Source organism: Toxotes jaculatrix, chromosome 18, assembly GCF_017976425.1.
Source record: "Toxotes jaculatrix isolate fToxJac2 chromosome 18, fToxJac2.pri, whole genome shotgun sequence".
Taxonomy (NCBI): domain Eukaryota; kingdom Metazoa; phylum Chordata; class Actinopteri; family Toxotidae; genus Toxotes; species Toxotes jaculatrix.
The window spans coordinates 10,552,015-10,565,937 of NC_054411.1; the positions used below are offsets into that span (position 1 = coordinate 10,552,015).

General features: G+C 41.2%; 1 protein-coding gene across 1 annotated transcript; it reads left to right on the forward strand.

Moving 5' to 3' along the window:
- Positions 1-916: 916 nt before the first annotated feature.
- iqck (IQ motif containing K) lies at positions 917-13,354 on the forward strand. Its single transcript, XM_041063139.1, has 9 exons — positions 917-968; positions 1,054-1,181; positions 1,259-1,409; positions 1,676-1,773; positions 1,994-2,046; positions 2,218-2,295; positions 2,611-2,695; positions 8,726-8,837; positions 12,317-13,354. Exons 1-9 carry the CDS (start codon positions 917-919, stop codon positions 12,613-12,615), a joined length of 1,056 nt encoding a protein of 351 aa, XP_040919073.1. The 3' UTR covers positions 12,616-13,354.
- The last annotated feature ends 569 nt before the right edge of the window (positions 13,355-13,923 follow it).

The following is a 13,923-nucleotide window of genomic DNA, read 5'->3' on the forward strand; positions in this document are numbered from 1 at the left end:
TTTACAAACTTTACTGAGAATCATATTTACAGAAGTTTAAAAATATAAAGAGTAACCTCAATAGGAGACAAAACAAAAATGCCTCAAAGTTACTGAAGACATTATCTTTTTCCAGGATCTTCTAGCACAGTAAATGTTAATTTAGAATAGAACTAATTTAGAATATGAACATTTTCCTCTGAGTTGTCGTAGAGTTTAAGTGTAAAGCTTTTGAGTAAATCTAAGTTTTTTCCACCAAAGGTATTAAATGTTGAGTAATTATTGGTAAAGGCTACTGCCACAAAAACAGTTATCATTCTGTTTTTCCCCAACAGTTTCCAGTGAGGCAAATATAAAACTGTTTGGGTTCGTGCCTTTTGTTCATTTACGTGACCAGGATTCACATCCCGGATCCTCTGCATCACTTCAGATATTAAACATACAGTATCAGTGGCGAGTTATCTGCTTCTCTCTAGCGACGAATACGGGAACTACTGAATTAGCGGATTGGTGCTCCAGGGATTTTTTTTCTACATTTAAAACAGCACAAAAGGAGAATATTTTCTTTTTTAGATAAAAAAAAAGGAAGAAAACGGCTTTTCTTATTGTGACCACAATAAGAAAAGCATGCTTAGCAGTTTATGCTAAGGATGCAGCACACATCGACACCATCAACAGCAGTAGGCGCTATTTTTTTTTACCGATTAAGTATGTTTTAGCCCGTATTATACAGCTAGTAACGTTATTATGCGTTATACTGTGAGTATAATAACAGGGTGAGTCTGTATATCATTTGTTTGTTCATTTTTTCCCCCGTATTATCTATCACCCTGTGGTACGAACTTGTTTATACCGGAAGTTGGCTACCAGGGAGAGATAACTACTTCCTTGCCAACCAACGAGTCCTTGACGACCGCTGAAGACAACAAGCGGTAGGATGGCGAAGACTATCGGTGCCAAAAAATCACTTTGGCAACAAGTGTGTGAAGGTAAGATGATAATTGTTCCGTTTCTTTAAGTTTTTGTGAATAAAAAATAATTAAAGCTAATTTTTTTTCCAATGTTATTTTGGAGAGTATGAAGCTGAGCAGCCTAGTCCTCCCAGTGCTGTGTGGACAGACAGCAGTTCAGGGAGCACCCAGTTCTCCCAGTACAGCGCCAGTACACATTCCCCAGTCTTCTATGGGCTCACAACAGCCAAGGTAAGTTGTACAAATCTGTCTCATTTAGTCTGCTGCATGGCTTCTGAAGTATTTGCGACGGTCTCTGGTTTCATTAGGTATTTGTGGATGATGATCCTCTGAGAGACTTTGACCCACTTCTTTGCCACCCTGCTCTCGCTGGTTACTCTGTGTTGGCAGAACCTCCCCCACCAAGCCAGAAGCACCCATCAGCAGCTCAAAGTACATCGCTTCTACAACTCCATGAACGTAAGAACCTCCTCTGTTGTTTAGCTCCTATTGATCTCTGCTACACTGCAGTTTTATTAATTCCTCAGGCACCCAGAAACTGACCAGTACTCAAGATCTGAAATTATTACTTGATTGACGGAAGATTGATTAATGGTTTAAGTCACTAAAAATTTCACAAGTTGTGGTAAGATGAATAGGCTTTGCCCTGCAGGACGCAATTGCAGCATTTATGTGCAGCATCCTGGTCCTTACATTGTCTGTCTGTATGTGTGGGTGTGTGTCAGGTCCTGTCACACGTTTCATGGAGAGAAAGGTGTTTCCAGTGTTGTTGCCCGGGCTGGAGGCTTTGCTGAGAGAAGCTCAGAACCGCAGCTGTTTCCAGGTCTGAATTTCACTTGAACATCCATCTGATTAAAAAACTACCAAGAGTTTTCAAATTTAAAACCTGAGATCAAAGGAATTTATGTGTTGTGTTGCATTGTAGGATACAAATAGTAAAATATCCTCTGTGGTGCAATATAAATAAGTACATTTAAGTTATAAAGAACAGTTATAAAGAACTGTTACGCACAATTCAATGATTACTCCCCTTTGTGTTGCAGAGGAAAATAACAGCATTTAACCCATGTGACTTCCTTACTGAGTGGCTATACAAGTAAGACCCTCAACTCTCTCAGCAACTCTCTCTTCACTCTGAAATACTCACCTCACCCCCATAAATTCTTTTGGATGTCATGTCATCCAAAAGAATTGCTGAGTGCTGTGTGTGAAAGATTGTGAGTGTGTCAAGTGTTTTCATCCTCTCTCACTCTTCCTCTTTCCTCAGCCATAACCCCCGCAGGCAAGGACAGGTCCCAGTGAACTTCCATGACATCCCCTTTGTCAAGGACTGGCTCAGCATGCAGTGAGTGTCTCCTCAACCTGTCACCTGTCTCACACACTCTATAGCTGTTACCTGCAAAATCATTGTTTATCAAGAAATGAAACTCCTATGTTTCCTTATTTTCCATTTATTGGAAAATTTCAGTTTCATGGTCATCAGATTCCTGTTCAGTCTCAAGTGTCTAAAGTGTAGAACAAACATTAATTTCATGGGAATTAATTATTTAAAAAAATGATTTAAATTATGACATTCACATAATGTGACTGTGCATGTTACAATGCTGCCTGTCTTTTCTCTTACATACGTACATTTTCCTCTTTCTCTCTCTGTCCTAAGTCCCAGACGACCCATCCCTCTGTTTCTACTCCTGAATGAGGATCAGGCTGCTCTGCTCATCCAGGCTTTCTGGAGGGGATACAAGGTACACTGGACGTGACTAGAAGCAAAATGGTGTTTGCAGGCTTTCTGTCCAACCCTTTATAAAAGGACTAGAGCTAGGGATTCAGACAGACAGGGTTAATAGAAAATTGATTACAGGGGTCTGAAAAGCCTCAAGAAGTATGGAAAACAAACTTTTACAAACACATCAACTCAAAAATCTTTAAAAAATCAGGGGAAGTTCAATTTAAAAGCCTGAAAGAAATTGCAAAACTGTTTCCAACTCTAATTACCACCTCAAAAACTTTCCAAATTGATTTAAGAAATTACGCTGTGGAAAAGCGTAGGATTTTGAAGTCAAAAGCGTGAAGGAAACCTGCAATTACCCCGCACACCACAATGAGCCTGTTTGCGTGTGTGAGTGTGTGAATGTGTGGGTCTGTTAAGATACAATAGGTGCCCTCTTGTGTGTGCACTGGCCCACAGTGTGATCTTGTTGTATAATTCCATCCCACTGAAAAGCCCCTCTTCCACAGGGACTGCAGTTTCATTCAGCAGCTTGATTATGTCATCAGTGATGCTGGGCTTTAATTCCCTCCTGTGTGGGCGACATGGTCTGAAGTGTTCTGTACTGTGATATAAATAGACATACACAGACACTACCAGAGGCCACAGTTTCTCCACACACAGATAAACCCAGTCTCCTGTCATGTAAGGATGCAAACAGGGGTCGTGTTTTTGTTTGTCTCACCAGAAGCTCTTATTTTTTCTTATCCTCCGTGCTTGTGGGAGGATTCAGCTTCAGTCTTTCAACAAACCACTGAGAGGAAAAGATGCCAGCTGTGCTGTCATGTACAATTACATTCTCTTGGAATGATCTGAAATGTATTTGTGCTTGCTGTTGTTTTTTTGGGTGTGGGCATGATAAGATGCACTGAATGTGCGCATGCATGTATCCAGGTTTGGACCACTTGTACACCAGCAGGGGGCAACACTTCCACTGTTTTTTCTGTAACAACACAAAATCTACTTGGCCTCTGCTCCTGTAGGGTGGCAGCAGTGAGCCAGCTGCCTGTCACTTCTCAAAGTGTTTACCCTGAACTTAGAGAAGTTCAGTAGGGCCACTGATAGCAGTGCATCCAGGCACCCCAAGGGATTTAGATGAAGAGGGAAACAGCCAGAAAGAGACAGCGTCAATAAAGAAAGAATGGGAGAGGATTTCTGGAAGGATAAAGCTCAGGCTGTGTTTGGAACATTTTCCAATGGATGGATGGCGAAAGGGGAATACAGCACTGGCCACATCTGTTGAGGGTGAGAATAGGGAGCACGATGGCAGGATGAAGCCACTAAGAAGCACAGGAAGACTGTGAACTCTGCATCAGGGTCCTAAGTTGAGGCTTGGCCACTTAAACACACAGAGCATCATAACTTATTTAAGATACAAAGGGTGGAGTTATTTTGGTAGCGACTGAGGCAAGGCCCTGACAGTTGTTGTACTGTGTCACGGCTGCTGTTACCTTGGCTCGTGAAAAACAGCAATTAACAGCACAGTGGGCAGCAGAGCAGAGACGAGGACATCAGCATAAACAGTTAGCTGTGCAGCACTGATGCACTGTAAAGCCTCATTTGTTTCAGTGTGTACACATACAGTATGTGTGTAATATTGTGTCTGTGTGTGTCTGACAATGTGTACATAAGTGTTTGCAAACAGCATGTGAAAATTCTGTATCATTTTTTATTCACCCATTATAAATGCACTCCGACCAAACTCTCATTGCATTATATGGCAGTTCTTAGATCTCATATCTAAGTGAACAATAACAAGTTACATTTCACCATAATCTGTCCCGGTGTGAGGTTTTCATGAGAGTATAATAGGATTATGGGATTTGGTTGTAGATAAACACAAAAAAACATTTCACTCAGTGATGGAGATGAATTGTCTGTGTGGTTTCACTAAATATTGTGTAGATATCGAGATAACGCCTTGATAATTATGCTGATATAAATGTTATCCAAATTGCAGCACGTCTACCTCCACACAACCTCGTTTTTCCCCTCACTCTTACACTTTCTAATGTTATATAACCTGCCTGACGCAGCGCTGACTGCAGAGGGTGTGTGTATATTTGTGCAGTGTGTGTGTGTGTGTAAGAAAGACAGACAGACTGAAGGCCATGAGGCAGGGAAGGAGAGTATTTTCGTAGATTGGAGTTTTATCCCTCCATTATTAATCTCTTTCATCAAAACATACTGAGGACTGGAGAAGAGCAGTGGTACAGATAGTACACTCAGAGACTCACACACAGACTAACTCACATCTATGACCCAGACAATGCGATTGTCTCTTGTTTCACTCACGTAGAACTATAAAGAGCTGCTAGGTCTAAACATATTACATAATCTTCTTTACAGTGTGTGCCTTAGCCCAACTCTAATCCATTCATCCATGCCTGCTACTGTAATGCACACATACAGTATGTTCATACACACACTCACACTCCACTGATCACTAAGACTTCTCAGGCTCTCTCAGGTCTAGTCAGCTGAGTTGGAGTAATGTACTAGCTGTGTAATAAATAGGGATTACAATTAGGCTGTCAATATTAGGCGGTTGTGGTCAAATGGAGAAGCAGGCTTTCATCATAATCATTTCCACTCTCCATTTGCAGATTTATTAAGCATACACACACTGTGGTTGGCCACATCCTGGCTACAGTCTATCCTTACCTAGCATAGTAAATCAGATTCTAACAATAACAATAATGTTTTCTAACAATAAAACGAAACTATGGGTCACAATAAACTACTGAGCTATGGGCTCGTATTTTACAGGACAGTCTGTTCGACCATGTAAACTACCGTAAAATAGCAAAAAGAATAGCGTTTTTAACGCTTTATTTTTTGTATGGATTAAATAAATCAGATGTCACCTTTTAACTATTGCTTGTCACAGCCACTCTTTCCAGTCTTTGAGCTAAGCTAAGCTAACTGGCAGCTGGCTTTAGCTACATATTTATCATACATATTTATCATACATAATTCTCTTCTCATTTAACTCTCTGCAAGAAAATTAATTTTCCAAAACATCAAAATTTTGCTTTAAATTTTTAAAGTTAAAGTTTTGATTTTCATGGTCATAGTTTATTGTGCTAGGGCTATTTTTGTCTTGTTCTTTTTCCTCTTTGCCATTAGCTGCTTGGGGATTAATAAAGGTATCTATCGCTCTACACTAACAGTCTAGATTTTCTCACCTGAAATTGATGCTTTGTTTCTTAGAGCAACTGCTGTATGTAATGCACAGTAAATAATAGCTTTTTTAAAAAATGTGTTTTATTTGGAAAGAACTTTTGAACTAGCAGGCCCAGTTATCGTTTAGAAATAGGGCAATGAGAGTAGTCTGTGGTATTCCACTTGGCATAAATTAAGCTGGTTGAAAGAATCACACACACACACACACACATTCAGAGAGCTGTATATTCAATGGCAGAAATAGGTCTGTGATTCCAGCTGAATGATCCGAGGACAGAGATAGATGAATGGTTTGGATTCAGGTCCAGTGTTAAATCAGAAACAGGTCACGTGCAGTGACACTCATGCAGAAAATATATATATGCTCCTCACTCCCCCCACATGCACAGGAGCTTGTAGGGGCATGCGGCCCCAGAATCATATGGATTGGTCACAGCACTCAGGACCCTACCAAGATAGTCCTGTAATATCCACTTCCATCTGAAATATAGAGTATTTTAAATCATATTTACCTTTAACCGTTATTACAAAGGACAGCAGGGTCACAGTGCAACCACTCACTGTGTAGCAGTCTATAAAGGCATGAATCAGATCACAGGATGCTTGGCTGGCTAAACCTCAATGGAAGCATCGGTCAACAAGAAGATGATGGATGGGTGGGTGGATGGAGTGTGGAGGGTAGCTAGAGCTAGGGTAGCTGGAAGAGACTGTGTCTTTATACAGCCTGTCATTGTGGCTGGTGATGTGACTGCAGCCAGTCCCTCCGAGCAGAAGCCATTGTGCTGCTGCAGAGTGTGAGACTGGGAGAGGAGCTCAGTCTCACAGGCAGCCTTACACAAAAAGGAATGAAGCTTGAAAGGCTGTGCAGTAGGATTGAAGTGTGTGTGAGAGAGAGGGCGAGGAGGGCACACTGTGCACAGTTTGTGTTTCTGTGTGATTGTTAAGTGTAGGGGGGTTTTGCTTATGCTGCTGATGGTGTGGGCTTTGAGAGATGGAGGAGGATGGAGGTTCTCTTTTTAGTGTTCGGTGCTGCTGTGTGATTTTTTTTTTTTTTTTTTTTTGGCATGTATGTGTTCGCTTGTGTTTGTGCTTTTGCATGTCAAATAATGCATGTGAATGCATGCAGCCTAGCAATGTCTTGCTATTTTTTCTAATCACTCTAATCCCAACCTTCATGCATACACACAACATGAGAGGGCTGACTCACATGCACACTGAAACAGAATCTATCACATGTGCAGTGACATGGAAGATTACAGCATGAAGACACCGCATCATTAAAGGTTCATCAATGATTTGCATTAGGGAGAATAGATTAAAAAAAATATTTGGTGCCATAAATTAAGTTCAAATTCACACACAGCATTAATACACACCAACACACAGAGTCTTAAACCAGCACAGTCAAAACAATAGCCCAACCCTGCTAATCAGCTGTGCTGATGCACACAGACAGGTTTCAAAATGCTCACACTCACTTAGCTCAGCTCTCTGTCTTCTGTTATCAAACGCAAACTGTCAACATCCTTTAGAAAGCTTTTATATTCACAAAGTCAGCTTTCCCAGAACTGAGAAAAACTGTTTTTTCTTGATGTACCGTAAAGTATTTACGTCATTTAGAAGATGCTGATGGCAACAGAATCAAAACTAGAGGTTTAAGAGTAGAAATTACCACACAGACACAAATAGACACACACAAGAGATGGTGAGCAAACACGACAGACTCCAGCCCCCCTCCCACACCTCCTGACCCTCACCCTCATTTCCATTTCTATGGTTTGTTCCCATCAGCAGAGGGGCTGTTGCGGCGCTGTGACACCCTGTGAATTAACTATTGGAGCTCACCAGTCTTACCCATTCCTCAAACCATCACCAGGCAAACATAACGGGCCCACTTTTATACCCACTGCTAATAGCAACGCTATTGTCAACACACAAGCAGGCACTCATGGGAGAATGTTGGGGTCGAATGGAGAGGGAGGAGTAGGAGGAAAACAAGATTGGGGAGAGGAGAGGCAGGAGAGAATACAGAGCAGGAAGGAGAGAGGGATAATATACTGGAGAATGGGGTGTTGGTATGAGAGGCAGTATCTGAGGAGAGACACACCTGGGTATTGAAGGAGAAGAGAGGGAAGACAAGAGTCAGCTAGAGACAAAGCCAGGAAAAGAGGAGGGAAAAAAAAGAAGGAGAACTAGTTAGTGGAGGAGGAGATAAATAAGGGAAAGGAGAATGAGCTCTTCAGGGATATTTTCCATTAATATAAAACAGCACGTCTGTTTAGTAATCTCAGGAAAGCCAGCAGCCCACACACAAACACAAACAACAACTACAGGGAGTTCCTCTGAGAACAAAAGGGTTCACGCTAGCTACAGACTGAACAGAGAAAAGAATGAAATTGTCAGCTTACTGACAATTAGACTGCACAGGCCTGCTGCAAAATTTCACCAATTTAACCCACCTATGTGGTGGTTAAATTTAGTAGTAGTAACAGCTTTTTACACATTTTTAACATGGGCTTTGAGAAGTGATTTAAAAGATGTTACTAATTCTGCAAACCTCAGATCCTTAGGCAGGGAGGCCTAAAACTGAGAGGCTCTGATGGCAAAAGCCTGCTCTCCTGTGGACTTAAACTACAACAGTGATGATGGAACATCTGATGGCATGTTTTAAGTTGTTTCATTTCGGTTAGACAACACTGGTGCCTTACTAGTGCTGATCAGCTCGCAGCTTAATTAGGTTATTGATGATGTTTGCATATCTGTATTCATACATGTGCTTGCCTTTTCACGTGTACTCTGTATGTGTGTGTGTGTTTTATAGATCAGGGCACGCCCAGATGTGCAGGAGCTGCGCCAGTGGCAAAAAGAACTGAGAGAGAACCACGACATTGCCAAAACTGTCGAGCAGTTCTGGGCCCAACAAGAGAGCCGAGGTGAGAGTACACACACACACACACACACACGTCACTGAATGCCAGGCCTCAGGCTTGCTGGCAACACAATAGCATTGATCTTGAATTTTCTTCTGGTGGCTGACAATGGCTCCTGATAGGCAGGCAGGACACCAACACACACTAGAATGCATACAATTCAACCTATACAGTACTATGAAAATACGCACTTATATCAGCTTGTGCACAGTACAGTCTCTGGCACACACATACAAACTGCAGAGAAGCATTCATCCCAACATGGCTTTGAAGTTAAAGCAGAGAGATGAGGATTCTGGGAGCAGTGACACAAAGAGAGAATGAGGGCAGTCACGGAGATAGAGAAAGAGACAAGGAGAGAGAGAGAGAAGGAAAAAGAGAGAAAAGATTGCAAGTGAAGGAGAGAAAGAAAATGTCTGCAGGGCTCAGGGTGTGTTTGTGTGACAGAGATAGAGCAGAGAATCAGGTCTAGGGGTACATGTGAAGAAAGACAAAAGATAGAGAGCGAAGAGGGAGGGAGATGACGACAAACAAAAAAGTGTGTCTGTGTGTTGTGTGTGTGCTGTGTGCACAGATGAAGGACAGAGTAGAGCAGCTGAGAATGCAGACCCGTGTCCAGTGTGACTGACTGGCATCAGAGCTCAGAGAGCGAGACAAAACTTTGTCCTTGAACACACTTGGTCTTGGTCTTGTTTAGTGTATTCATTGTAACAATACCTAGTAACCCTCCAGCTACTACAGGCCGACTGGACATGACACACCTCAGTTTCCTAAAAAGAAAAGTCAGAGTAAAAAGCTGAAAGTAATAAATAAATGGTGGTCCCGATTCAGCTGCTCCACATGATAGTAATGTGACTGCAATGGCTGCAAACTCGACCAAATCTAGTGGAAAAAGAAACCATGCCTGAACATGAACAATTCCAGTATCACTTTGTCTGCTTTTTGTTTGTAGTCTCCTGGTTTAGTTTTATTTAAATTCCTACTACTGTAACAACAATGGTAGCTGCTCTGAGTGAAAATTATACACTTGGCTTCCATATACACAAGACAAGTACAGTACAGCAGAATAGAAAGCTACAATAGAAAGCAACATAATATTGTCACGTCATTATTATCACCCTCCTTAGAGAACAGAAAAAAAAATCAGTAAAGCAACACTCATCCCCTGAACATGAATAAAAAGGAGCGGATAGGTCTCAATGTCATGTTGTTTGGAGCAAAACAGTGTAAACAATATTTACATTTTATTAAAGCTTGTTTTACTTTCCTTTCTGCACTACATAAATAAAAATAAAATAAAATGCTACAGTATTTTAGCCGTGGTGATACGTCAGACACTGACGGAAACACTGCACTGTCATTCTATGATGGCAAGGAAATGTGGACATGCTACAGCTAGAGGTTAGACTATAAATTAATATGCACATAGCCTACAACAAACACACGCGCTCCAGCTTGCAAATCCAGGCTAGTCATGGTAGCATCTCTCTTTTTGTCGCTCACAAAGAGTGAATGACAGCATCATAAACGTAGGTTTGTTTCCACACTGACACATTCCACACAACAAAGGCGCTCACTGCGGCCGTGGCAGGCCGACGAACATTCTTCCACTGGGGTGCCACAGCCATACAGTGCTGTTACTAACTACTGCTACCAATACTGCTCTACTATTGCTGACCTGACATTCTAGCAGAGGGGCCTGGGGATGTGTGTATGTGTGTGTGTGTGTGTGTGTGTTTGTAAGAGGGTGTGTGAGTGTACAAGAGAGTCTGCCCAGACCGTTGTCCTGAATAGAAGCCATTTTCTGACCTCTTCAACAGAATCTGAAATGAATGAGAATGGGAGAGAACCAGTAGTGTGTGAGAAAGAGGCATGGGGTGAGGTTAGGAGATTGGTGCTGAAGTTGCAGTTTGTTTGCTTGTTTTGCCCGTTGTTGTTTTGGATGTAATGAAGCTAGCACTGCCCTCCAGCACTGACAGAGTGGAACAGCGACAGAAGCAGTGAAGAAGAGGGAGGACTTATCTGGGGAAGCCCCCTCCCTACTGTATACACGCTCTTTAAGTTGATCTAGCAACAGCTGCACTTGTCTCATTTGACCTGAGGAGACTGGCATGCGATACTTCTTCTGCCATTTCACATTTCACAGTCTGAAATTTCGAATTAGTCAGAGATATACAGAAGAACAATGAGGCTAAAAGCAAAGTAACCCAGAGAGCAGACACACAATGATATTTCGAGGTCAAAAGGTCATGGTGTATTGGGCAGGTGCAGCTCTCAACAGCTCATGAATCACCATATGACTGTCCTTGACTGTAGCTTGACATGTTGGATGTTTACCGTCAGTGCATGCACTGTTCAAACAGATTAGTTAGCTAGCCTGGAAAACACTTTGCCTCCTGGTAAAGTGTGGTAATGGTGATGAAAAAAATAAGTGACAGTACTTGTATCAAAACAAAAATTCTGCCAAAAGTACATCATGAAATGAAACATTTATAAATGTGTCACTTACAGTTAATTCTTCCCACATCTGGCACAAGTTGTAATCTGCATTTTAAATATCCTTCTTTATTATAAAGACCCTCAACACCATGTTTATAAGGGGCACAGCATTAGAAGTATCAGCCATGGTATCAGGAACAGATCACAATTTCATATTAATTTTATTTCAAATAATTATAATTTTTAGATGATTAGAAAAAGCACTAAGCGACTGCACTTGTCCAGATGTTGATGCTACAAATGTTCTGATGCATCTCAGAGTGTAAAAAACTGTAATTAGCACTTTTGAAAACCACAGTCACAGTGTGTAAATATAGCAGAACAACTTTCACTACCATAATTTATAATCTGTTTGTGGCTCTTGTCGTGGGATAAATGGTCAAATATAGCAGCCTATCATAATAGCTTCACATCTACAACGTCAAAGACAGTGCCTTTTACTGGCAGATAACAAAAGACCAAAACAACAGCCGTGCAGCTGTCACAGTGAGTGACAGTGTCAGTAACTGGCAGAATGACTGTTTGTTAAACAGGTTCACAGTTTTTTCAGTCCATGACTTATTAAAATATTGTTTCCAATTAGTTATAATTGGTAATAGTATAACTTCCTTCATATTTCATTTTTGAAAAACTAACTGGGCAATTATTTTTGCCTTTAAACGACAGGATAAGGTACTGAACAAAAACAGCATTCTCGGGGTATAATTACATAATGTCTGTGTACAGATTATTTGGGGAGTGGCAAGCAGTTCTTTCTAAAAGGATTTGTTGATATTCCTCATTGCAACATTTACGCTAGAAATAAAGTTGTGCAAAATAAAGTCTATAAATCCTGACACAAAGAGCCTCATGAGCATGTTTTATACTTTAGCAAGCTTTTAATTTTTTAACAGATTTCTTTTCCCTTTTTTTTTTATTTCATTAAAACAACAGTGACTCACTTATTCATATAAAGGATGAATTTTTTTTTCTTTTGTCTCCAGTGGGCTCAGCTATGACAGACCTTCCAGAAAGCCCCCAGCCTGGTAACTCTGATGTGTCCATCCAAGTGGTTTGCCCCACCCCCCAGAGCACCGTGGTTCACACCCCCACCACCCAGATGACCCCCGAGGCTGGTGAGTGGCTGACCCCCAGCATGTGCAGTGTGGAGGTAATGGCCACCACATCACCACTGAGTAATATTCTGGCTGTAGCTGAGGCGGGTGACAAATCCCTGACTGCAGTATCTCCTTCGTTACTAGGATCTCACAACTTCAGCTTGATTGGCGGCACTGTTAACTAAAACTATTAGCTGTGTGTACAAGGTTTTTCTGGTGTTTAAAGGCTATTAAGCTCTGTTAGGTTTATGTCAAACTGGCCAAAGTGATCAGTCAAACAAGCCATTAAAAACGCCTGTAACCAGTTGGATATGGCCAGGCAGGAATTTATGGTCTGAGATCCGTGTCTAATTAGTTGATTGCTTTCATTGCCCTTTTGATGGATCACTTCCTTTCATGAGTCTCACCCTACAAATGAACATCATATAGTACGGTTCATATAGTTGGGAGTGAAACCTCTTGTAAAAGACTTAATGTTTCCTCTCAGCACCTCTAGCTGATTGCTCACTGGAAGATAACCAGTCATATTTCCTTGACTTGTCATTTCCTTTTTCTTTAACGGTACATATCGCTCAACAAAAAGGGTTATACTGTTTCCATTCAAGCCAGGAACTGAGGCCAGAGCGAAAGGTGATTCAGCGTACAGAGCAGCACTTTCTCTCCTGTTTATCAGAAAAGGAAATTACACCGTCAAGGAAACAGAGAACAAAAAAAGAGCGTTCACTGGTTGGGGTCATTGAGAACTATCTGACAGAGTGGCAAAAAGAAATATCCAATATACTCTATGTGTATTTGAAAAAAGAACTAATCAGCAAACGTGTCTACTTCTTGCCAGTAAATTAACATTTCCACAAATCTACTTTTGATAAGATATGAAGGTTATGTGATAGTTTGTGGCATGACTTAATGCATAAATCACTGACATCAAATACCAGCATCACAAAAGATATACATAAGACTGCAATTATAAGAATATGTCACAGTATGATGGTGTCACTGCCTAATATTTTTTAAAGTATCTCGTCTGTGAATATTTGGTACATATTTTTGCGTATTCCAACTTAACAGCAGAGTTAGAATATTTGAATTTCTCTTAAATTGTTTTGGTCTTTATCCTAATGGTTAGACATTTTGCAGCGACCCTGCCTTCAGCCATCTGTTTTTGCAGCGGGTAGCGATCAAACATTCTTAAATGTCACGGATCAACCATGGAAAACTCATGAGATTTTAGTTTCAAAAATATTCTGGATAAAAAGACTCTGCTCAACAGACTCTGCAGTTCCTTGCTCTCCTTCATGCCAACCTAAAAGACTGTGCAGGTTGTAACTGTCTTTTCCTGACTGTGTGTCAATTAAACTGAGTGAATAAAGTGCACTCCTGGCATTTTTCCATCACTCCTTGAAGCCAGCGTACCTGAGAGGATACTTGTGGTTTCCTCTTCAGTGAGGCTGCAGACCAGCAAGGCGGCGATCTTGTGACGGATGACTTTCTTG